This window comes from Sarcophilus harrisii, chromosome 1, assembly GCF_902635505.1.
Source record: "Sarcophilus harrisii chromosome 1, mSarHar1.11, whole genome shotgun sequence".
NCBI classification, from domain to species: Eukaryota; Metazoa; Chordata; class Mammalia; order Dasyuromorphia; family Dasyuridae; genus Sarcophilus; species Sarcophilus harrisii.
This window is the reverse complement of record NC_045426.1, coordinates 670,328,062-670,353,785: the sequence shown is the minus strand read 5'-3', so window position 1 is coordinate 670,353,785 and position 25,724 is coordinate 670,328,062. Positions and strand designations below refer to the sequence as shown.

General features: G+C 54.8%; 1 protein-coding gene across 1 annotated transcript; it reads right to left on the bottom strand.

Annotated features, from left to right (window-relative positions):
- Positions 1-2,075: 2,075 nt before the first annotated feature.
- On the bottom strand, positions 2,076-25,413 carry HCN2 (hyperpolarization activated cyclic nucleotide gated potassium and sodium channel 2). Its single transcript, XM_031948271.1, has 8 exons — positions 24,647-25,413; positions 15,775-16,198; positions 13,374-13,535; positions 11,712-11,930; positions 9,899-10,045; positions 8,521-8,761; positions 6,319-6,483; positions 2,076-4,763 (listed from the first exon to the last, which is right to left on the bottom strand). Exons 1-8 carry the CDS (start codon positions 25,411-25,413, stop codon positions 3,970-3,972), a joined length of 2,919 nt encoding a protein of 972 aa, XP_031804131.1. The 3' UTR covers positions 2,076-3,969.
- Between the last annotated feature and the right edge of the window lie 311 nt (positions 25,414-25,724).

Here is a 25,724-nt window from a genome sequence, read left to right as displayed (position 1 = left end):
GCGAGTGCATGCTGTCCATCCTTGCTGTCTTGGGGACCCACAGAGGGGCAGGGGAGGAAGCTCCCAGCCCCAGAGGCCTCAGCTGTGGGGGGGGATGGGAGAAAGCACCCCTGAAGAGCCCAGTCTGCCCAGCTGCTGTGGGAATGGAGATTTCCCAATGGGATTAGGGCAAGAGCGGGACAGAAGCGAGTGCCAGAGCCCAGCTTTTCTAGGCCTCCTTGTGTATGCTCATGGGCTCAAAGCCAGTTACAGTGTCCTCTGCCCGCATCTGTCTTCTCAATTAAAAACCCATAGGGCCCCCCTCCATTTAACACTAAGCAGTGTGTGGTGGTTTGGGGTTTTCAGGAGGCGCTGAGGGTGACGGAGGCTTCCGGGGCAGGGAGGTTGCCTCTGCAGTTGGGGCTGGTTGGATCGGAGGCCCACGGGCTTCCCTGTTGCCCCTCAGAGGGACTGGGATAGTAGGGGAGAATGTCAGGCTGGTCTGTGCTGAAATCTGAGCCTCAGATCATGGGGGATGGGATAGGGCAAGCCGCAGCCCCCTCTTCCCCTCCTGCTGTCATGTGGTTAAGGAGACTGCTGGATGGCAGAAAAGGTGACCCGTCTCCTGCTCGGATCGGAGACCCATCCTGCCTTTGAACAGTCCTGGCTTTGAAGCCTTCCCTGCCCTGGAAGAAGCGAAAATGGCCCGGCCTCTTGTTCCCATGCCCTTCTGGGAATGGGGGAGCAGTCTGGGACTGAGAGCAAGCCCTGGCTTCCACTGCAGCCAAATGGATGTGTCCCTGCTCCCGATGTGGGGGAAGAAGTTAGAAACAGAAATAGCCTCTGAGGACTCGGCCAGATTTGGCCGAGATCCCCAGTGGGCTCTCGGGGACACAGCTCGAGCCAGCCTGCAGGGACAGATGTTGGAGGGCAGCCTTGTCTGCCCTTGTCCCACAGGCCCGCAGCCCGGCGCTAGGGGCATCACCCACAGGAGGGCACAGTCCTGCTTCCAGGACTCGGCGCTGCTGCCCGCAGAGGTTGGCGGTGGATTGGAAAAAGACCCCACGTGAGCAGAAATGAGCTGCCCCCGCCCCCCAGGAGAAAGCTCCCTGCCCTTAACACACCCAGGAAGAGGCATCGGGCAGTGCAGCCCGCAGCCAAGCAGGAGGAGCCCAAGGCTGGGCCGGGAGAAAAGCATGGGGCTTGTTGCAACCCAAAGGGCTCCAACTCTAGTCTGGAGGCCTCTGTGCACTTAAAGAAAAAGAAGTCTGAGGCAACTGGGGTTAAGTGACTTGCCCAGGGTCACAGCCAGGAAGTGTTAAGTATCTGAGACCAGATATGAACTCGGGTCCCCCTGACTTCAGGGCCGGTGCTCTATCCACGTGCCATCCAGCTGCCCCTGAGGTCATTTTTCATAGCAAGTAAGACTTGGTTTCCTTCTCTAATCCTGGGTATTCTATGTCTTTGTAAACATTCCGAGGGCCACAGGCCTCCTCAGGCTGCCGGGGAAGGTCCGGGATTTAGAGAAAGGTTCTTACCTTTCTATTCAACCCCCATATTTTACAGAGAAAGTAAACCAAGAGGCGGGAGGAAGTCTGCCCCAGATACTAGCAGCAGTAATGTGGAGATCGGAGGAGGCCCTCGGGCCAAACCCTCCTGGACACGGAGTTGTCCGGGCACTTTCAGAGCCTTGCCCCGGGGGAAGGCATTGGTCCCAGCCCGAGGAAGGAAGGCTCTTGGGTCTGGAGCCGGAAGGGCCTTCGCAGCTCCTAGAGCTGGTTATCACACGGCGGGGCCCCGCCGCCCTCCGGACACGGCCTGAACCAGCTCAGACGCGGCTGGGAAATCCTGGAGAAAGCAAAGGGCAGTAAGCGCACACCGGGCTTTCCGAGTCCCGCGGGCCCCCTGGAGCGCCCCCACTTCTGCTCGGCTCTGATACCCCCGAGCCAGCTTAAGCCCCTTTATTTGACCCACGGGAAAAACTGGCCACCGGAGCTTTCTCCCCAAGGAAGCTGTCAGAGGTGAGGGCTGGGGGCGCTTGGCCCCTGGGGAAGGAGGCCGGGCGGGGTGGCAGGAACCAGACGGAGGCACAGGAGGCCAATGCACTCATGTTTATTGCACAGGATGGGGGTGGAGTCGGGGTCTCCCGCAGGGGCCCCGCCATGTTAGTTGGAGACAAGACTCGAGAGTTGCCACCTTTTTGTCCCGTTATCAGTTATACATTCAACAGAATGGCAGCAGCCGGATGGGTGAGGGAGTGGGAGGTGATACCCATCTGGGGAGGGAAAGCCTCGGGGAGGGAGACAGGCTGCCCGGTCAGGGGCACGGCTGAGGGACCTGATAAAAACTCAGTGTGGGGCGAGGACCCCGAGCCGAAGGCCCCCTCCCCCCAGACCCAGGGTCATTCTCCCCGCTTCGGGGAACGGGCGCGGAGGTGCGGACTCGGCGTGGGCAGGTCCTGGCTCCTCCCCTCGTCTCCCCCTCGCCGCGGGCCCCGAGGGGGGGTCTCTTTGGCTGGGAGCCCCCCACCCCGAGCGCTGCCGCTTTCTCCCGCCCCCCGCTGAGTCAGGCGGGAGCCGGGGAAGCCCGTTTTGCCGTGGAGGACCATGAGGGGAACGGGCTCGGCCGGCCCTCCCCGGCTTCCCAGGCCGAGCCCGAGCCCTCGGCCGCCTGCCCCGGCCCCTGAGCCGTCCTCCCTCGCCACGGCCCGGGAGCTCCGCGGTGGCAGGGCTGTGGATTCTGAATTCGAGACATGCAGACACACAGGCACGCGCCACACGCTGCCCGGAGGGCCATGGTGCCCTAGGCAGGACGACCTCCGCAACCTCAGTCCGAGGGTCACCAGGCAAAGGCAGGGGCAGTGGGAAGGCAGGGCAGCAGCTCGGTTGGGCTGGACACTACGCTTAACAAAAAAACCCAAACAAACGGGGGACGGGGACCGGGGAACACAACACCAGGGCAAGGGGGCCTCTGCAAAGCTGCCTGACCTTGAAGTCCCTGCAAGGGGGGGGGGGACAACCCTGGTCTTGTTTGGGGTTTCTGGGAAGAGATCCAAGGGACCAGTAGCCAGTGGACCACCACCCCTTTGAGGATCCCCAAGCACCTACCCTAGGAGAGGCAGGGTAGCATTCTCCCCCCATTTTACAGATGGGGAAACTGAGGCACAGAGGTGACATATAAGCCCCCCTAACCTTGATGCTGAGGGTGGCTCAGAGGAGAAAGGAAGGGAAGCGAGGGGCCAGAGTCCCCAGCCTCTTGGGAAGCAGGGATGAGGAGAGTAGGAGGCCCCCTTTCCATTTAAAAAAAAAAAATTACTTTTTTGTTTTTTTAATCTTTAGGGGATTATCAGCCTCGGTCTGGTAGGCAACGTAGCACAATGGAAAGAACCCCAGCCTCGGACTCAGTAAGCGAGGGCTCCGCCACGACTTCCCTTCCTTTCTGTGAACCTCAGTTTCCCCCCGTAAAAACCCGGGGGCTGGCCCTTCCCTAGGCCCTTCTCAGCCCGACAGCCTGCGCTCTGGGTCCCTTCCGGCTCTACCGCCTAGGTTCTACTTCCTACAGGTTCTCTACGTCCTCTAGTTCTCTAGGAGAGCGAGGCCTCGGGACCAGGCTGGGGAGGGGCGGGGCCGCAAGGGAGGGCTGGGGGAGGGTCGCATGAAGAAGTCAGCCATCGTCTTCCTCGGCCGCGCTCAGGCCCCCTCACTCACGCAGACACACACGGACGGACACACACGGATGTCTATGCTAAAGGTCTATGGCTTCTATGATGCAGAGAAGAGCAAAGGCTCCTTTGAAATGTCAGCAGGAATGAGACAGGGCTTTGGTCTTGGACGACAGGACCGAGCCGGGCTGAGCGGGGTGGGCCCAGGTCCTGGTCCCCTGGGAAGCTCCCCTCCGGGGCACCTCAGGCCTGGGGCGGCGAGGGAGAGAGGAGGCAGTGAGTACCTCTGCCCGCCCCGGCCACGAGCCCCGGGCTAGGCCCAGCGAGGGTCACAAGTTGGAAGAGAGCCGCGATCTGGCCGAGTCCACTTCGTGCGCGCCGGCCCCCGAGTCCTGGGCTGGGGCCGGGCCCGGGCCTGCGTACACGGCGCCGCTGGACAGCTGGTGGGGCAGGGCCAGGCGGGGTGGGCCGGGGCCCAGGCGCGGGGTGGAGCTGCTCGCCTCCCGGGAGGAGCCGGGCGGGGGGCCGGGGGCGGGGCCCGAGGGCTGCGGCAGGGAGGGCTGGGAGGCCGACAGAGGCCGGGACTCGTGGCTCAGGCAGGGCGTGTGCAGGGCTTGTGTGCTCTTGTGGGCGGCGGGCCGCTGGGGCGAGCCCGGGGCTCGGGACGGGCCTAGCGACAGCTGGGAGCCCGACTCCCCCTTGGCCCCGTACGGGAAGGTCCGGCTGGCCCGCGGGCTCTGCGACGGGGGACTGGCTGCGGCCGGGGGAGGGGGGGGCTGCGGCGGGGGAGGGGCCTGGAAGAGAATGGGCGAGACCGAGAAGGGGCTGGGCACGGCCTGCGCGTACATCATCCGCGGGGAGCTCAGCGCCAGGGGGCCCACCAGCGGGCTGGCCATCTGCGGGCAGAAGCTCATGGCCACCGCCTGCTGCAGGGTGGCGATGGCCGAGGTGACCTGGGGCTGCGCCGCCGGGTAGAGCCCCGGGTGCTGGCCCAGCTCCGCCTGCTGCACCATCTCCCGGTCGTACTTCACAATCTCCTGGATGATCTCGTTCTCCTGGTTGTTGAAGACGCCCGAGTGCAGGTCGTGCTGGACCTTGTGCAGCAGAATCGAGTTCTTCTTGCCTGGGAGGGGAGCACAGAGGTGGGCGGGAGGCCCGGAGGCCCCGGGACCGGTCCCCACTCTGCTGGGGGGGCAACCTCGCCTCCCCCCTCCCCGGCGCCCCAGAGGCAGGACGGCAGGAGACTCAGGGCCCATGGCACACGGTCGGGTCTGGGAGGATCCCTTTGCCTCCTAGGAACTAATCTCTCCTCCCTAAAATGATGATCTCTAAGGGCCCTCCCGGCCCTGACCTCCTGGGCTCTAAGGGCCCTCCCGGCCCTGACCTCCTGGGCTCTAAGGGCCCTCCCGGCTCTGACTCCTGGGTTCTAAAGGCCCTCCTGGCTCTGACCTCCCGGGTTCTAAGGGCCCTCCCAGCCCTGACCTCCCGGGTTCTAAGGGCCCTCCCAGCTCTGACCTCCCGGGTTCTAAGGGCCCTCCCAGCCCTGACCTCCCGGGTTCTAAGGGCCCTCCCGGCTCTGACCTCCCGGGTTCTAAGGGCCCTCCCGGCTCTGACCTCCCGGGTTCTAAGGGCCCTCCCGGCCCTGACCTCCCGGGTTCTAAGGGCCCTCCCGGCCCTGACCTCCCGGGTTCTAAGGGCCCTCCCGGCCCTGACCTCCCGGGTTCTAAGGGCCCTCCCGGCCCTGACCTCCCGGGTTCTAAGGGCCCTCCCGGCCCTGACCTCCCGGGTTCTAAGGCCCTCCGGCCTGACTCCCGGGTCTAAGGGCCCTCCCGGCCCTGACCTCCGGGTCTAAGGGCCCTCCCGCCTGACTCCCGGGTTCTAAGGGCCCTCCCGGCCCTGACCTCCCGGGTTCTAAGGGCCCTCCCGGCCCTGACCTCCCGGGTTCTAAGGGCCCTCCCGGCCCTGACTCCGGGTTCTAAGGCCCTCCCGCCTGACTCCCGGGTTCTAAGGGCCCTCCCGGCCCTGACCTCCCGGGTTCTAAGGGCCCTCCCGGCCCTGACCTCCCGGGTTCTAAGGGCCCTCCCGGCCCTGACTCCGGGTTTAGGGCCCTCCCGCCTGACTCCTGGGTTCTAAGGGCCCTCCCGGCCCTGACCTCCCGGGTTCTAAGGGCCCTCCCGGCCCTGACCTCCCGGGTTCTAAGGGCCCTCCCGGCCCTGACCTCCCGGGTTCTAAGGGCCCTCCCGGCCCTGACCTCCCGGGTTCTAAGGGCCCTCCCGGCTCTGACATCCCGGGTTCTAAGGGCCCTCCCGGCTCTGACATCCCGGGATCTAAGGGCCCTCCCGGCTCTGACCTCCCGGGTTCTAAGGGCCCTCCCGGCTCTGACCTCCCGGGTTCTAAGGGCCCTCCCAGCTCTGACATCCCGGGATCTAAGGGCCCTCCCGGCTCTGACCTCCTGGGTTCTAAGGGCCCTCCCAACACTGACATCCTGGGTTCTCCACCTTCCATCCAGCTTTGACATTCTGTGGGCTAAGAATCCTTCAACTTAGAGATGTTCTTTAGTGGTTCTCCTGGCTCTGACATCCATGACACTTTTGCATCCTTCTTGAGGCTCCTTATCCTCTGACCCCTTTATTGTTCCCTTCCTAGCCCTCCCTCCCTTATCTGTTTACTCTACTAACCAATGCGATCAAGTCGGTCAATGGCCACGGTCTCGAAGGCCCGCCTCATCATGGGATACTCCTCCAGCACTTCATTAAAGTTGTCCACACTCAAGGAGTAGAGGCGACAGTAGGTGTCAGCTCGGACGCTGGCTGTCCGCCGGCCCCGGGTCAGCAGGCAGATTTCTGCAGGGGCCCCAGGAGACTGTCAGTGTGGGCCTCCCCATCCCTCCCATCCCCTGTTGAGCCCAGGTCACTCCCAGCTGGGTCTCAGACCTAATGATCTTGGAGACTGGGGGATGATGATACCCCCAGGAGTACCCCAGTAGGAACCTCCCCAAAGGTCCCCAGGAAGCACAAAGCCACTCTCGCTTCTGACTATCCCAGGGAAATAGGCTTCTGGAGCCCCAGTGGATGGGAAAACTAGGAGGAGAAGGAGCAGGAATGTGAGGGAGGGGCTGGGACTGAGAGGAAGGCCCCAACTCCCAAGTCCAAGCTGACCCCCGCTGGACGATCTCATGCTTCTGGCCCGGGAGAAGTAGGGAACACTCTGTGGTAACAGGAGGGGGCCAAGTGCCCCTCAGACCCAGGGCTCCATACCACTTGTCAGTCACTAGGGTCAGGATGTCAGTCTTGGTGGGACATAAGGGCCCTGCCTTCTCTGCAGTGTCTCTAGATACCAGTTCCCTCAAGTTTTGTGGGACTATAATATTTTTGGGGGGGACAAGGTATATTGGCCCAAACAGGGAAACATGGCTGAATTTTTCAGATGTTCCAGATCCTTTTTTTCCATGAGTCCTCTCTACCCCTATTCCCCCATTAGAAGGGGAGATCCTTAGGAGTAGTATTTACACTTGAGTGCAGTGACCTGTACACAGTAAGTGCTTAATAAAGTTGGCTGAATAATAATAACTCACATTTACAGAGAATGCTTTGAAGTGCTGTCCTCGCAACAACCCTGTGGGGTATGGAATGAAATTATGACTTTTCCCAATTTAGAGATGATTAAACAGGCCAAATCACACAACTAGCTACTAGGAGGAGGCAGGATTCAAATACACATCTTTTGTCTACAAACCCATTGTGCTGACTTCTATGCTACTGAATAACAATAATTATTATTAGATCACTTTGACTATAAACCCATTGTGCTGACTTCTACACTATGCTAACCGAATAATCATAATTATATAATATCACTTTTATATTTACATAGCACTTAAAGTCCGGCAGAGCATTTTACAAATATTACCTCAAAATTACTGGGAATGTAGCTGTTTTAATCCCCATTTTTCAGATGAGGAAATTGAGGAGGACGGCAGGAGCTCCTGAGTATCTGAGACAGGATTTGAACTCAGGTCCTCCTGCCTCTATCTACTGTCCACCTAACTGTCTCTGAACTGAAGTTGTGCAAACAAATGGACTCAAATAACTAGTGATTTGGGGAGGTTCAGAGCTCCCCCTTTCTTTTCTGTTTTTAAGACCTCAGTCTCTGAAGATTGCGTCCAACTTCTCCCTTATCTGAACTAACCCAGTCCTACAAGGGACCCCTAATCTCAGGTGAATTCCATCCAATGAGGCTTGGGTGAGACAGAGCCTTTTGTCTGGATCAGTTCCCTCGGCCCTGAATTTTAATATAGCTCATCTTCCCCTGTGTTGGCCAATCAGAGTTGACTGCCACCCCTCAAGAACACCTTGAAGGCCATATGACTGGGGACTTGGCCACCATGATTGTCTTTGGTCTAAGAGATGTGACCAAATGACCATCCTTCTATTAATAACATGCTGACCTTATTAATAAAATGATTAAATCACTTAGAACCTTTTTAATCATCACAGAGATTTGGGCTTAAGGTCAAAGAAATCCATCCCCAAGAGGCACATAATGGAACAGGAGTGAGAGGTCCTTGTCCATGGACACGTCCAAACACCCCATTATTGGGGGTATTAGGAAAAGGGGGACCCCGCTCCCGCTTGAGCTCTTTTATCTCTCAGATTCTTGTTTCTCAACAGCAGAAAGCCCTTTCTAAGGATCAGGGCACTTCCAGCCTGGGGTGGACAACCTCAAGAGAGTAAATCTCCCGTCCCTGGAGGCCCCCAAGCAGAGATCCCTGCAAGAGGAAGGACTCAGATCCTAGCTGCACCGTGCTCCTCCTGGAGACGGCCACGCCCATGGGGTAAAGAGTAGGGGGCCGCCCCCGGACTCCCTCCAGGGATACTCACCCCCAAAGTAGGAGCCATCTGAGAGCTTCATCTCCTTGTTGCCCTTGGTGAGGACGCTGACCACACCGTGCTGAATGAAGTACATTTTCTTGCCAATGGTGCCCTCACGGATGATGTAGTCCCCGGGCTGAAAGACCTCGAATTTGAGCTTGGTCAGCATGGCGGTGACAAAGTTGGGGTCTGCGTTGGCAAAGAGAGGCATGGAGGCCACCAGCTTCCGGCAATTAAAGTTCACGATTTCCTATGAGCACAAAGACAGGAGTCACAGTCATCAGAGAGGGAAGGGGGCCTTGGTGTTTCCAAGTCCGGAGGGAAATCACGGCTGGCCAGGCAGCCGAGAGGGGAGCAGGAGGTGCCAGGGGCCGGAACGTTCAGTTTAATCTAATGAGAATGGACTTGGGCCCTACAAGGACAGGGAAAGAAAGCCCTGCCCTCAAGATGCTTCCAGTTTAGGAGGAAGAAAGGGGGCCTGACAATATTTACACAGGCAAGTTACTCCAAAATACAGAAGGAGAGTTTGGAGGCAAATTGCTGGAAATGACACTGGATGAGGACAGACCCGTCACCAAGCCAGGTCAGTCCCTTCTGTGTAACTGATGGTCTGAGTGACACTCTTCTCAAGGTGGGCTCTGGGGACCCGGCTCACAGGACCCAGTCTGCGAGCTCCTGAGGTACCAGAGCAGTTTAATTTCTAATATGGCAAACACCGGCAGGCATGACCCTTGTAAACAAGAGTTCTTGGGGAAGGAACTTTGTGGGAGTGCAAATGGGTTCTGGGACCAAACTGTCAAAGAGAACCACTGTCAGAGAGAGCAACCTGCGTGTCTTATCCAAGGTGACAGAGTCAGTATGAATCAGAGGCTGAACACCCAGCTTGAATCAAGATTGGATCAAATCCGGACTCAGAGAGATTGGATCAAATCCGGACTCAGAGACACTTATTAGTTGTATGTCCTGGATGAGTCACTTAATCCTGTTTGCCTAGGTTTCCTCAACTGTAAATTGGGTAATAGAACAGCCTCCAGCCCATAGGGTCTTCCCTCTTTCAGCTCCCAGCCTCCAACCCCCAGGGCCTCACCTCTCTCAGCTCCCAGCCTCCAGCCCCCAGAGCCTCACCTCTCTCAGCTCCCAGCCTCCAGCCCCCAGGGTCTCCCCTCTCTCAGCTCCCAGCCTCCAGCCCCCAGGGCCTCCCCTCTCTCAGCTCCCAGCCTCCAGCCCCCAGGGCCTCACCTCTCTCAGGACCCAGCCTCCAGCCCCCAGGGCCTCACCTCTCAGCACCCAGCCTCCAGCCCCCAGGGCCTCACCTCTCAGCTCCCAGCCTCCAGCCCCCAGGGCCTCCCCTCTCTCAGCTCCCAGCCTCCAGCCCCCCGGGTCTCACCTCTCGCAGGGGCCCGTTCAGCTCGCCCAGGATACTGTCCTCATCGAACATCTTGCCTTGGTAGCGATGCTCATAGTAGTCATGGATCTTCTGCCGGAAGTCAGCGGGCAGCTTGTGGAAAGACATGTACTGCTCCACCTGTTTATACTGTGGGTCAAGGGCAGAGGGAGAGTGGTCAGGACCAGCCATTCCCTGGCCGGTCCAGCCCACCCCGATGCCAGGGGTCACCCCCGGGTGCAAAAGCCCCATGGTGACAACTACGAGGCCCTCAAGCTTTTGTCTCTCGATTCTCCCAGTGACCTGCGAGGCAGGTGCTTTCACTGCTGCCATTAATCCTCAGAACGCCGGCCCAGAGGGCCCGCAGGGTCCCATAGCATGAGCTGTGGGTGAATCAGGGAGACTCGGACTGCTCCTGTCACCTTCCCCTGATCCTCAACTCCTCCCCTCAGGCGTGGCCCAAGGAACGGCGGGAAGAGAAAGAGGGCCATATTTCCAAGGAAAAGCCCTTTTGGTCATCATGGGTCTGAATTAGCCAGAGCAGGTACCTGTGCTCCCCCGGACTTCAGTGTCCCTAATGGTGTGTGTGTGTGTGTGAGTGTGTGTGCATTTGTGTGTGAGTGACCGGATGGATGCTGAAATCCTGCCCAACTCTGGCTTGCTGGCTGCTCTCTCAGGGCCCATGACTCCGCAGGACAATCTCCTTGGGAAGGACGTCTCCCCATGAGAGATTTCCAGGAATTTCCTCCTTGAGAAATGGTAGGAAAACCCAAGACTCTCCATCAGGATCAGGCCCACGAGGGCCCAGACAGCCACTTAAGGAGTTTCCAAATAAGAGCTCCATCCTGGACATTACCGGAAAGGGCCAAGACGGGCATCTCTGTTGGCCGCCTGGAGGTGCCAGGCTGTTCCAGGAGTCAGGGGGATGCCTGAGCAAACTTGCTGCTCCCTGCCCCCCGTGCCCAGCGCCGGCCCCAGCTGCAGCCTCCCTGAGGTCACCCAGAACCCGTGATGGCTGCCCGGGCAGTGCCACCCCCTCATTGTTTGGGTGCGAGGGACCGTCAGCTTCTGTATGGGAGGTACCAGTGTGGGCACGGTGCCCAAACATGAGCTGGGGAGGTATGACTAGAGAAGGCAAGAAGGCAGAGGTTCAGGCCGGCGCTCACCCCGGCTGGCACCCCTGGGCACCATGAGGAGGGTGGTTCTAGCGTGAGGGCCAGCTGAGACACTCCTCATCCCTGGCCTCCACCCCCTCTCCTGGAATATCAGTCCCAAGTAGCATCCTCCCCTGGCAGTCCTGGGGTTGTTCCCATTGCCCAGCCTGGCCCCTGGCTGGGAGCATGGGTGACTCCCTGCAGTCCCTTGAGGGGGACACGGCAGAGTGGCAGGGGGAGGTGGGGGCCAGGGCATCCTGGAACACCAGGCCATTCTCAGGACCCCATGTGGGGTTTTCCTAACAGAGGACAGCACATGGGGTCGGCTCCCAACTCATCCCTGCCGCTCACAGGCTTCAGGACCCCAGCAAAGCCTTTCTATGCTCCTTCCCTCGTTGCCAAGAAGGGGGCAACAGCAGCTATAGCCCCTGTTTCCCGAGCTGTCATGAAGCCCAACAGAGAGACTCTAGTTCTGTAAACACCTTCACTGCCCTCAGGCTCAGGGCCCAGAGCAGGGATGGGGTGGATGCTGTCCATGGTCCCAAACCCTGGGGTTACCCTGCTCCCGGTTATTTCTGGCTCACCCCTCAGAAGGGGCTTGTGGCAGAGTGGGACAGTCTGCGGGAGGGCCCTGTCACTGCCCCCCATTTCCCCCGACCCACCTTCTCCTGATACTGGCGCCTTGAGGAATCCAGGGACTGGATGAGAGCTGTGGCGTGGCCAATGAACATGGCGTAGCAGGTGGCCCCCACGATCATGCTCAGCATCGTCAGCCAGATGTCGGTCATGCTCTCGGGGGCCTGGCGCCCGTACCCGATGCACAGCATGTGGCTCATGGCCTTGAACAGGGCGAAGGAGTAGAGCTCACTCCAGGAGTGGTTCTGAAGCAGGAGCGGGGGAGAGCTCATCAGGGGGAGAGCTCATCGGGGGAGCCCCATGGCCGCCCGCCCCCTGCCCTTCTGCATCCCCTGTCTCACTGTCCACAGTCACCAGGGACTCTGCCTCTCATGACTGACTCTGAGAAAGTCCTCTTAGGGCCTCCGTTTCCCCATCTGTCAAATGAGGGAGTTTACTCAATTCTCTCTAAGATCCCTCCCAGCCTTGACCTCCTGGGTTCTAAGGGCCCTCCCAGCCCTGACCTCCCGGGTTCTAAGGGCCCTCCCAGCCCTGACCTCCCGGGTTCTAAGGGCCCTCCCAGCCCTGACCTCCCGGGTTCTAAGGGCCCTCCCAGCCCTGACCTCCCGGGTTCTAAGGGCCCTCCCAGCCCTGACCTCCCGGGTTCTAAGGGCCCTCCCAGCCCTGACCTCCCGGGTTCTAAGGGCCCTCCCAGCCCTGACCTCCCGGGTTCTAAGGGCCCTCCCAGCCCTGACCTCCCGGGTTCTAAGGGCCCTCCCAGCCCTGACTTCTTGGGTTCTAAGGGCCCTCCCAGCTCCAACATCCTAGGTTCTAAGGGCCCTCCCTAAGACATTCTGTGTTCTAAAGCTGGTCCTCCCAGCTTTCATAATATCTGCTTTTAGGCCCTTCATAGCTCTGACATTTTGAGTTCTAAGGGCCCGCCTAGCTCTGACATTCTAAGGTCCTCCCAACTCTGACATTTTATGTTCTGAGGTTCCCCTTGATCCTGATATTCTTATTCTAAGGGCCTCTCCAGCTTAGAAATCTACATCCTAAGGTTCTTTTCAGCTCTGACATTCTCTGTTCTGTAAGACAGAATGGGAGAGAAAAAAACACAAAGCTGGAGAAACAGATGGAGGCAGGCACAGAGGCTGGGAGCTGAAGGAGGGCCAGTCAGAGAAATGAAGGGAGCCGGAAAAGAGAGGACATGGTCAGTGGCTGGAGGAAGAGAGGCTGGGAGGGCTCAGGGACAATGCGGCCCCTCCCCAGCCTCTGCAGCTGTGTTCCTGAGGAGCTTCCCCCTTCTGTCCTCATTTGCCCTTCTCCAAGGATGGGGGCGGGGGGAGGCCATTCAGGAAAACGGTCCCCTGTGTGCAGGGCCTGAGAACAATGGCTGCAGCTGGCGCCTGGTTCCCAGATCTTTCTCGGACATTCCTTCCTTTGCTCCCTTCCTCTGTATCTCCGGCCAGGCCGCCCACCCCCCCTCCTCCCAGCTCGGAGCCCTTATGTGGGCCCAGGCCAGGCCCAGGCCCCGCCCCACGTAACCCTGGGCTCAGCTGGGGGTAGGGACTGTAGGCTGGGATCTGAAGGCCTAGGAACTGGGAGAAGTTTTGGGGAGAGCAGGGCAGAGGAGCTCCGAGAACTGGGACGTTTTTGTGTCTTGTTTTATTTTATTTTGGGGGGAGTGGGAGGTTTGGCGGAGGACTCACCACCATGCCATTGATGGAGACCCAGCAGTTCTTAGGGAAGTCCTGTAACATGGGCACCAGGAACTGAAGGCAGCCATCCCAGTGGCACAGAAGCAGCATCATGCTGATGAGGTTGAAAATGCGCATGACGGCACTGGCCAGGTCGTAGGTCATGTGGAAGATCTGGGGATGGAGATTCAAGGGAACAGTAAAGGAGAGGGAAAGCAGGCCTCACCCTGCCCACATCCCCACCCCACCTCCGGGTGGGCCTCCAGGTGTGGTCCAGACAGCAGCAGGTGAACAAACGGGAAAACTGAGGGCGCTTCCCCAAACCACCCCAGAAAAACCTCCCGGGTCACACTCAAGTGCCGGGCCAGGAAGGGGGGGCATCCTCCCCCACCAGCCAGGCTCCCCCTCTGCGTGTGCGTGAGACTCAGAGATAAAGGCAGGGGCCCAGAGATGGGAACCCGGAGAAAGACGCAGTGTCAGAATTCAGAGGGAAACACCCACAGGGACAGAGATCCCCACAGAGAGACACACAAACCGACAAAGACACCGAGAGGTGGACCAAGGAGACCCAGCGGGCCAGACAGCAGCAGCAGCCCCCTCCTATTCATTCCCCCTTCCCGCCCAGCCCCCCTGTGTCTCTCCAAACACACAGACTATTTACAGCCTGGTCACACCCCCTGGCTAGACACCCAACACCTACACACTCCGAGGAGCAGCCCCACCTCAGACACACCAGGCTATTTAGAGCCATGACATACCCCCCCTGGCTAGACAACCCCCCTCCCCTTCTATTCATCCAGATACACACACACATACACACACACACACACACACACACACAGAGCATTCTGGGGTGTGGGGAGGAGAGGGCCAGTCAGGCTGGAGGGGACAGACCCTCAGCTAGGCTCCCAATAGAAAGCTCCACTGCTACCGAAACCCCCGAGTCTCCCCCATAGCCCTGCTCACAACCAGACACAACTGGTTTGGTGGGAAGATTAAGTCAGGAGATCTAAGTTTGAATCCTGGCTTTAATTTCGCCAAATGATTCCTCATTTGTAAAATGTTTGTTACCTGCCTCCGAGGGTGGTTGTGGGCCAAGCGCTTTAGGAAAGTTAAAGGGTTTAGAGGCAAGGTCTGGCCTGGAGACACAGGTTATTTTTAATATCCATTAAACCATCAAATGGCATTAAAATGGGAGAAATGACTTGGGCCATTATTATAGTTATCTGTGGGATGTAAATTATGTCCTCTGCTAGATTGTGAAGGAAAAGGAGCTTATCCATCTATGTGAATGGCTCAGCTCAGTTCAACCCAGCATGTAGTAATGTTTTAACAAATGTTTGGGCCAGAGGTAGTGGAGGGCAAGAGAGAAACAAAAAAATGAGAGAGGGAGGGAGGGAAGGAAACAATAAGAAAGAAGGGGAGCAAGAGAAGGAAGCAAGGGAGAAAAGGAGGTATGGAGGAAGGAAAAGAAAAATGAAGGGAGGGTAATAGGAGAAAGGAAAGAAGGAGAAGATGGAAGAAAGCCATGAAATAAGGGAGAGATGGAGAAAAAAAAAAGAAAAATGAACAGAGGGGGAATTGGAAAAAGAAAAGAAGGAAGAAGGATAGGGATGGAAAAAAGGAAAGAAAAAGGATGAGGGAGAGGAATAGGAGAAAGAAAAGAAGGAAGAGGGGAAGGGAGGGAAGAAAGGAGGGATGGACAAAAGAAAAGAAAAATGAAGAGGGAGGAGAATAGGAAAAAGGGTGGGGATGGAGAAAAAGAAAGAGGAATCTTCATTCCTGGGGCTAGATTTGAACTCAGGTTCTCCTGACTTCATACTATACCATCAGCTGCCCTACAAACGTAATTTTAAAAATATATATTTCAATATAATTGGTTTCCTTTGTAACCCTATGTTTTAAAATGAACAGAAGAACAAAAATGAACAGAGGGAGGGTAATAGGAGAAAGAAAAGAAGAAAGAAAGGTAGGGAGAAAAGAAAGCTATGGGAGAAGAGAGAGATGGAAAAAAGGAAAAAGAAATGAAGAGAGAGAGAAATAGAGAAAGAAAGGGAGGAAGGAAAATAGAGAAGAATGAAGAGGTAGAGAAAAAAGAAAGAAGGAAAGAAGATAAGGAGGGAAGAAGTAAGGAAGCTAGGAAAAGAGGGAAGAGGCAACTAAAGTAAGAAAGGATATATGAAAGAGAAGAACAAAGGAAGGGAGGATCAAAAGGAAAGAAAAAGGAAGAAAGACTACTAAAGAGAACAGGAAGGAAACAAGAAGGAAAGGAAAGCAAAGAAGGAGAGAGAAGGCAGGAGGAATGAGAGTTTTCTTTCTGTTTTCTTCTTCTCTCCCTCAGGGACCAGGGAGCAGCTCCAATTCCCCAGCGGGCTGAGGTGTCAACCCCTTTTAGCCTAGCCATGGACCTCACCTCCTCCCACTGGTGGATGTAGCGGATGAGGCGGGAGAGACGCAGCAGACGCAGGAGACTGAGGATTTTGGTAAATCGCACAATGCGCAGTGCGCGGGCAGTCTTGTAGACTTCCGAGTCGATGCCCTTTTCCACAATAAGGAAGATGTAATCCACAGGGATGGAGGACACAAAGTCCACCACGAACCACGTGCGCAGATACTTCTTCTTGATTTTCTCGGGGTCCAGAATGATCTCAGTGTTGTCCTCTATGACAATACCGGTGCGGAAGTTCAGAACCAGGTCCATGAGGAAGAAGGTATCTGAGACCACGTTGAACACTATCCACGGTGCCGTGGTCTCATCCTTGAAGAAGGTGATACCCACGGGAATGATGATAAGATTCCCCACCATGAAGAGCAGCATCGTGAAGTCCCAGTAGAACCTGTGGCCAGGGAAAGGGGCAATTGGTCATAGCATACAAGGCTTCAACTCCGGCTCCAGCCCTGTCTATCCTTGTCCCTGAAAATAAACTCCCTACACTCCCACCCAAACTCACAAAACATGACAGCTAGAAGAGCAATGAGAGACAATCTGTGTACAGATGAGGTTCAGAGGATGAAAGGCGATTACCCAAAGTCCCAAAATGATTAAGTGGAAGAACTAGGAACTAACTCAGGCATTCTGACAGGGCTCTAGACCCTTCAGATTCCCCTTCAAATAGAGCTGGTCAAAAGAGAAAAGGAGATGGAGAGACAGAGACACAGAGACACACACAGAGAGATGGAGAAAGTGCTGCTCATTATTGGAGGGATCCAAGTGTAGACCAGGTGAACCTTCACAAGAAAGCCATAAAGGCAATTCCTGTACCCAGAACAGAAGTCCTTCCAGCTTTTAGTCCAAACAGGTTGACCTCTTTTGTGTCATGGACTAATATTTTTAAAGATTTAAATAAAATACACAAGATTATTTTTTGTTTTCCCACACTTAATATGATTTTATTTTTTCCAATTATATGTAAAGATAGTTTTCAACATTTGCTATTATAAGATTTTGAGTTCCATATTTTCCCTCCCTTCCTTCCCTTCCTCCTCCCCAAGACAATAAGCAATCTGATATAGTCTATACATGTATAGACATGTTAAATGTATTTCCATATTTCTCATGTTGTAAAAGAAAAAATCAGAATAAAAGGAAAAGGAAAGAAAGAAAAAAAAGTGAAAAGAGTATGACTCTGCATTCAGACTCTATCTGCATTCAGACTGCATCATAAGTCTTTTGGAATTGTCTTAGATCATTGTATTGCAGAGAAAAGCCAGGTTTACCCTAGCTGATCATTGCACAATGTTGCTGTTACTGTATACAATGTTCTTCTGCTTCTGTTCATTTTAAAACATAGGGTTACAAAGGAAACCAATTATATTGAAATATATATTTTTAAAATTACGTTTGTAGGGCAGCTGATGGTATAGTATGAAGTCAGGAGAACCTGAGTTCAAATCTAGCCCCAGACACTTAACACTTCTTAGCTGTGTGACCCTGGGCAAGTCACTTAACCCCAATTGCCTCAGCAAAAAAAAAAAAAAAAATTAAGTTTATAGACCTTAAGTTAAGAAGTTCTCAATAAGTTGGGTTTGGGGGGAAGGGGAGAAGATCCATGTTTTCTTTTGCAACATGACTTTTATGGAAATGTTTTGCATAACTTCACATATGCTTTCTCAGCAGGGAAGAAGGGAGAGAATCTGGAACTTAAAAGTTTTAAAAACAAATGTAAAAAATTGTTTTACATGTAACTGGGGGAAATAAAAATATTAAATTTAAAAAAGAACTCCTCAATAATATCCATCAGGGAGTAAATTTCACAGGTGGGAAAGATCTAGGTGATCAACAGGTCCTACCTCCTCATTTTACAAATGGGAAAGCTGAGGCTCAGAGAAAGGGAAGTGACCACTTTCTTATGGAGTCCTGACCCATTTCCAATAGCTTTTCTCAAAATGGGAAAACTCAAATCTAGGATCAATGGATGTCTTTCCAGTAGATTTCCAGTAGATTATAAGATATTGGGGTGAGATGTGGAAAAGTAGCAAGAAATACCCAAGAGAGGCTTAGAAGAGCCAAATAAAAGAGGCAGAGAATTTTGGTGGCTTTTTTCCTAGAAAGGCAATCTTGGCTTCAAATACTCCACCAATCAGAGTTCAGTATTTCAGTTGGGGTGAAAACTGAGGAGGAAGGGGATAAGCCCCCAATAATCCTGAGTCCTAGATCCCCACCCTCAAGGACCTATTCTAGTCCCCATCCTCCTTGTCTCTCCATGACCTTTCTCAGGATATTGCAAGGTCACAGCCACCAGTAAGAAGCAAAGAGGACAAGAGAAGTCTCGTACCTTCCCTTTAGCAAAAGTAAAAACCAGGAGGGAGACTAGGGAGGTTTTTCTGTCCTGCTCCACTCCGAATTAATGCCCCAATATTCCCACCGTATGGATTCTTTAAAGGCAAGCCTCTGGGATGGGTCAGGAGTCGGGATTCCCTCTTTGTCTGTTCAAGGCCCTGAGGTCAGCTCCCAGCCACAAAGGGAACCTGGACTGCACCAGGTCCCCTCATCACCCTCACTGATCCCCATCCCCTTATTAAGCCCTCCCCTTCCTCAATCCCCATTTCCTCCCTTCAACACCAGCTCTAATTGATTTTCCCATATTTCCTGCCTTCAAACCCAAATAACGCCACCCCCATCCGCACATGGAGCTAAGTATGAATTAGATTTCCCAAGACAGAGAGCTCCCTCTCTCCCAAGGCAGATTTTTCCACTTTGGGACAACTCAGATTGTTAGAAAGTTTTTCCTTACATCGAGCCAAGATCTGATTCAGCGGATCCTGCCTGGTTCTTAGTCTCTAAGGTCAAGCAGAAGTCTGTAAGTCCCTCTTCTAGGAGGCAACCTTTCTAATACCTAAAGGCAACATTCATATTCCTTTATCCAAATCCTTCTGGGGCAGGCAGACCTCTGGTAACTCCAATTCCTAAATATGACCCAGAACTGGAAAGAATATGTCACAGAACAAGGAAAGTCCTGCCCCCAGACTCAATATGGGACTGCTGCCTATCTTGCTCCCCTCCATGACTCTGCTACTACGGGAGTTCCTGATGCTGCCTGTGTACCAGAGAGGGCTCTTCCACTGCAATCCCAGTGTATTCCTTGCCTCGACTGGGCAACCACTCCATCTTCTCAAGTGTCCTCAGCTGGCCCGTGGCAGCCCTGGACCTGAGCCATGGCCAAGCAAATACCCATGCCACTGGCAGCCCAACCAGCCCCAAGCTGGAGATCCTGGCCCCAACTCTGAGATCTCACCCTACTGCTAAGGTTAGAGGCACGTTGGTGTGGTAGAAAGAGCCCTGGGGAGGCAGTCAGAAAACCTGGACTCGAGCGTTGCTTTTGCCAGACTTGTGTGACAATTGGCAAGGTCCTTCCAGTCTCTGAGGTTCAACTTTCTCATCTATAGGGCTAGACTCTAAGATCCCTTCCAGATTTGAGATCCTACAAGCTCGGAGGAAAGGAGGAGTGTAAGGACGTGCCCTGAGCAGTTGGCCCTGCTCTCCTGTTTGTACACACACACACAGAGCTCCTGGAAATCCTCCCATGGCATGGAATACAGTTCAGAGCCACTTCTTAGCTCTGAAATCTAAAAGAGATCTTAGCTCAGGGCCAAAGATGAGAGGTCAGATGGGGGCAATGAAAGAAAGGGGACAAGTTTCTGAACTCCAACCAAGCATTAGGAAAACCACAGCCTGAGTAAGGAATCATTTGTGGTTAGGGATCTGGGATCAGAATTTAAAGGTCAGAAGTCAAGAATTAAGAGTCATAATTTGGAGTTTTCCCCTCCATCTCCTATCTTCTTCATAGTACCAGCAAATTCCAAGGAATATCTGGTAAGATACCCTTGAGTCTGGGCAGAACGTGAATTCCCCAGGAGGTCTAATCTGCTCCATACATCTGGACTCCCTCTCTTATTTCCTACAACTTTGAATCGGTTCAAATCAGATCAGGGAGGGACTTTAACACACAGAATGTCAAAACTTTCCTTGCCTTCTTAGGATGGGAAGTACCAGAACTCCTGGTTCAGAACCACCACTGAAACTAGCTCTACTCTTTCACATGTGGTGTCTTGGGGGAGCTTGGAACAATCAGGAGACACATCATTGGCCTTCAGAGGCTTGTTCTGACCCAGTGAGATGGATATCTTGCTGGCAGGTACTACTTGGCCAGCCTCTCGGGGTATGAGCATCAAGGGATGGGAGTAGCTGCACTTTGTCCAGAGGCCCTTTTAAGCCATTTCAGCTTTTCAAGGAGGGGAAAATCTACCTCTCCAGACTCAGCAAGGATTCTCCTCTTCAATTCCCCAAGCTTGAGAATTATGGTTCTTTGTAGCTTAAATCAGAATCCTATGCCTCCCGTTACCCAGGAAGACACAGGTGGAAATGTGGCAAAAGGCAGATTAGATATCATTTCTATTAGGTATGGTTCACCCATTGATATTGTGACCTTAAAAGATTCCCTTAATCAATCTAGACCTTGGTCTCCCTCATCTGAAAAACAGTTCTGTTATTCTGGGCACAGGTAGGTCTACAAGAAAGGAGTTTGGGGCTTTCAGTAGATAAGGCTCTTTGAAAATCCATGGGGTTTTTATCTCTAAAGTCCCCACCTCTTCCTCCCTTGAACTGAAGCATAAGGGGTGAGGGGGAGAAGCATTAACTCCGTGATTCATGTCAGCTCTGTGGTTTATCCCAGAGATGCTAATGCAGGAATTAATTTCCCAGGGATTTGTAAATAAGGTTTCTGGTTTGACCTCCAACCTTGTGATCGGCTGATCTTTACAGCCATCTGGGGAGAATTTACCCCACCCAAGATCAACTCAACTTTTGCCAACCAGCTGATCACAGACTCTGAAAATGGACCTCAAATCCCAAAAGGACTCGATCTGTCTAATATAGCCCTTCTCAAGCTAAGTCCTCTTCATCTAAAGTCTTCGGGCAAGGACTAAATACACAAAATTATCAAAAAGCAAATCACATTGAAACATAATTATCTAAATATTTTTTAAAAATCCAAATTTATAGACCTTAGGTTAAGAACTATTGGATGAAATGGCTTGAGTACTTTATGATTTTGATATTTTTACATTCTACATTCTAAGGTCTTTCTATATTCTATAGTCTAAGGTATTTCTAATCTTAACATTCTTTCCTCTGGGTTCTAAATATCTTTCTACTTTGACATTTTTTCTACTCTTGACATTCTGTGTTCTAAGAGTCCTTCCAGCCCTGACATTCTGTGTTCTAAGGGCCCTCCCAGTCTTCTGTGTTTTATGGATACCCGAGCAAAGACTACTTTGGGGAAGACTTAATAAGCCTGTGAACACTGGCAAACTACATACGACTTCTCCACCAACCTCAGAGCCATCAAATGTCCCACCAAGTCATCCTTACTCCCAGTGCAGAGCTCTATCCCTCACATCCCAGTACCCAGGATATCACAACCATTGGTTGGGGTGGTCTCAATCTCCAGAACACCAGCCTCTTGTGCAGGATTCATCTGGGCTTTTTCCCTCTCATCCCATTCACTCATCCCTAAATATTAGGCAAGTGTGTGTGTGTGTGTGTGTGTGTGTGTGTGTGTGTGTGTGTGTGTGTCACATATACAAGTAAATGCAATACCTAGATACAAAATAGAAGTCATGGATAAGTGGACTAATGAGAGGAAGGAATGGAGGAGAGGATGCTAGGAGGCAGAATGCCTGAATTTGGGGCCTGGCTCCATGGAGCTGGGGAATCTGGCAGAGTTCCTCATGAATATTGTGAATAGTTAGATGGTAGCTTCTTTCTCTTGGCCCTATTCACTGGCTCCAAGAAGGAGAAGACGTGTTTAGGGGTCCTTCCTTGTTTACAATCAGAAGTCTTCCTGGCTTAGGAGTCAGCATATGTAAGTCTCCTTGGGAAGGATTCAGGGTCTCCCTACACCATGATACCTCCAGTGCCTATCCCCAGGAGGTCTAATCTGCTCCATACATCTGGACTCCCTCTCTTATTTCCTACAACTGTGAATCAGTTCAAATCAGATCAGAGAGGGACTTTAAACACAGAATGTCAGAACTGGGAAGGATTTTAGAATATAGAGCACAGGATGTTAGAATTGGATGGAATCTCACTCCAAGTCCTTCTTTTTAAAAAAAGAACTGTCAGGAGACTGAGGTCCTTAGGAGTAAGGGACTTGTACAAGTCATATGAAAAACTAGCAGTATAGCCAGTACAATGAAGTTCAGGTTTCTTAACACCAGGCTCAATTCTTTCTATTACATGAAACCTAGACCTCCTGTCTCTTCACTCCCCACCTCTGCTTCCTTTCCAAGATATTAATTGTATCTAGTCTAGTTCAGAGTTTGAAGCATCAAGGAGTGGACAAGAAAAAGGGATTGCTCTTCGTGGACCATCTCCCTAGCTCAAAAGCACGGAGTTCTTTAGTCTTCCAATCTCCTGGATAAAGGAAGCCCATTGGTTGGGAGGGGCTAGTTTGAAGATTCTCCTATCTTCAAAGAACACTTCTCCCCTAGGGACCTTTCCTAGGTCCCCTGGGGCAAATAGTTATCCTAGGTTTAGACATCACCTAAGGAGCCATCCAAGGCTAGATGTGAGTCTGGGACCGTCTGGTCAGCCTACACATTGGATGGTTGGAGATGGACCCACTTTGGTAGGGGGAGGGGGACATTCTGCAAAGAGAAATAATTCCTTATCCCTCCCTGCTGGTGTCTCCAAGGAGTGCCAGGCATCTGTCAGTCATCTTCTTGACACCCCCAAAGGAAATCATTACATCCATATTTTTTCCTTATCTATCCTGTAGAAAGGCAAACAGACCCTAATAAAAATGATCTAAGTGGAACGCTACAGTGAAGAGAAAGGATGATTTAGCTCAGGACAAAAATGTTCAATATCCCCTAAGTCTGTGTTTCCCTCATTACTCTCAAGGTGGTTTGTCTAGAGAGAACACACTGAGCAGCTGGGACATCCTCCTCCCCCAGGGGAAGATCAGGCACATGTCCTTAGACTCAGAATATAACTAAAAAGATTAGGGGAGGGACCCTAAGACACCTTCTTGAAGAAAGGGAGAACATAAAGAACTTACGTTCCCCAGAGCAACTGAAGGAATCCTCCATATATCGTTCTTCTCCCCCTCCGAACAACAACCCTTCCTACACCTTTGGATCACAGGATTCAGAATAGTAGAGATAACCCAGGTTAACTCCCTCACTTTACAGTTCTAGAAAGAAGGGATCTTCCCAAGGTCATATCGAGAGTAAGTAGCAGATCTAGACTTGAGTCCTCTGCTCTTTTCACAACAACACAATGCATCCCTTCTTCCCTCAGCTCACTAGGCTCAGGAGGATTGGGACAAAACAGGGGTGAAGTTCTGTCCCCGGAACAGAGTAAGGATGGAGGCCTAGATGGACTGACAATAGAATGGGGCCCAAGCATTACTGTCTCCCCTGTTGTAGCCCCCCTATTTTCAGGTTCCCCTCAGAACAGCCTGTTTAGGTTCCTGGAGAGAGAAGGAAGCACCAAGAGGAAGGAGACAAGATTTATAAGGGATCTGAGTCCGGCTTTAAGCAAAGAGCCCAAGGCAGAGGGAGGGGACAACAAGCAGAGAGGACAACAGGGGGGGGGGGGGGGGGGGAGCTGCCCGAGGCCCAGCCCTGCAGTAGCTGGAAGGTGGTTACTAGAGAGGGAGCAGGCTGGGACTGCTAAGGACCCGTAAGTGAAGTGGCCTCCGCGGCTGTCCTTGGTGCTGAAAGTCTTAGCGCCCAGAGACCCGGAGGAGACATCGGGAGACTTTTATTGCCTCTGTCTCACAGAGCCAGAACCTGAGTGTGTCACACACGCACTGCACCGACACACGAGCCCATATTGACACAAACACTGCCAGGGAGGACCCATGCACACACAGGGATGCAAACTCCCAGCAAAACCTGCCGTTCACATACACATCCACCTCACCAAGACACACCACAATGACACATGGTCACACACACAAAACAGGGGCCTCCCCCTCTCAGAACCAGACTAACATGGTGGAGGGGAAGGGCAGCTCTTAGACCCGTGTCCTTGAGCCTCCACCCCTAACATTGCTCCTGAGGCCGGCGCACCGCTCCTAAACCCCGACCTGGGAGCCCTGGCGTCCAATCCCTCCCAGGGAATCTCGGAAGGCTGCCCCCGCCCCTTCCCCGTCCTTCCTCAGTGCCCGCTTTGCCCTCGCTGGTCCTGCCCAGGTCTGGGCTGGGCGGGTTCCTCCAGAAAGCCCCGGGCCTTCCCAATTCCCTGACCTTCCCCTCTATTCGTCCTTTCCCCCGACCTCTCCACTCCCTCCCCCTTCTCACAGAGAGGCATTAGCCGGGTCTCTTGGGATCTCTCCTAGATCCCTGTTATCTTGACGCGTTCGCATCCCTGCTATGCGGCTACCTCAACCCCCAACCCTTAGACCCCTCCCCCTCCATAAACAATATGCCACTCTCTGACCTCCAGTCCCTAGACCCTACACAATATACAACTCTCCAGCCTTCAATCCCCAGACCTCCCCCTGCCCCAAACAATATGCCCCTCTCGGACTTCAGAGGTCAACGCTCCCTGGGGCAGCCCCCTCTCCCCCCTCAGACCTCCCTCCTTCACTTCGGGCGCCCCTGAAGGTTTCTCCCTCCCAACTCCAGACTCCCCCCACCCAGTTCACCTCCAGCACTTCCTTGAAGGGTCCCCCCCTCCCATCTCCAGAAGCCCCTTTCCTCCTCACCCCCGACGCCCCCTGCAGGCCTGTCCCCGCTACTCAGCTCTCTGCCCCGTTACCCCAGGCAGCGGGCACCTGAAGTCGCTGTAGGGATGGATGATCCAGGCCCCCGCCGACTTGACCCGCTCCTGCTCCCGCTCCACGGCCTTCTGGCTGCCGAACATGCGCAGCGAGAACTTGTTGACCCCGGGCTGGAGCATAGCCCCGAACTGGCGCTGCAGGAAACTGGCCTGGCTGCCCCGAGCCTCCCCTCCGGGGCCGGCCTCGTCGCAGTCCCCGGGCCCCGCCTCGTCGCCCGCCTTGAGCGCCGGCCCCGGGGAACCGGGGCCCGAGGCAGGGCCGGAACCGGGCGCGCAAGAGAAGGAGACCTTGGGGCCCCGCGCGGCTGCTGCGGCGGCGGCGGCCGCATCCTCCGGGGGTCCCGGGCCGGGGCCGGGGCCGGGGCCCGGGCTGCACTGCGGAGGCTCCCCTCCGCGCCGGCACTCGCCATTTGGGCTGCCTTTGGCCGCGGCCGGGCCGGGGGGCGGCTTCCCGGGCCGCGCGCCCAGGCTGCCCCGGGCCCGGCCGCCCGGCTCCGGCTCCGCGGCAGGCTCTGGACCTCCGGGGCTGCCGGGACCCCCGGGGCCGCCCGGGCCCGGGCCCGGCTCCCGTTCTCGCTCGGGCGGCTGCTGCTGCTGCTGTGGCGGCGGCGGCGGCGGCGGTTGCGGTTCCGGCTGCGGTGGCTCCGGCTTAGGCGGACACTGAGGCTGCTGCGGCGAAGGCTGCGGCGGAGGCGGCGGCGGCTGAGCTGCGGGCGGCCCCTGGCCGTCCCCGGGCCGCGCGCTGCCCGCCCGCCCGTCCATGGCCGCGCCGAGCTGGGCAGTGCGGAGTCCGCCCGGCCGCCCGGAGCCCGAGGCGGGGAGCAGACCGACCAGACCCCGGGAGGGAGGGGCAGGCACACGCGCCGCCGCGCCGGGAGGAGCCGGGGGAGGAGCCAAGGGCGCGGAGGGGCGGAGGGGGGAGTCGAGTCGGAGCCGGGAGAGGGGTAGGGGGAGGAGGTATCTCAGAATGTCAGAACTGGGCTGGGAGGGACCCCTGGATCCAGACTGTCCCAGGCGAGAGGGACCTAGAACATAGGATGTCACAGCTGGAAGGGACCCCTGGATCCAGACTG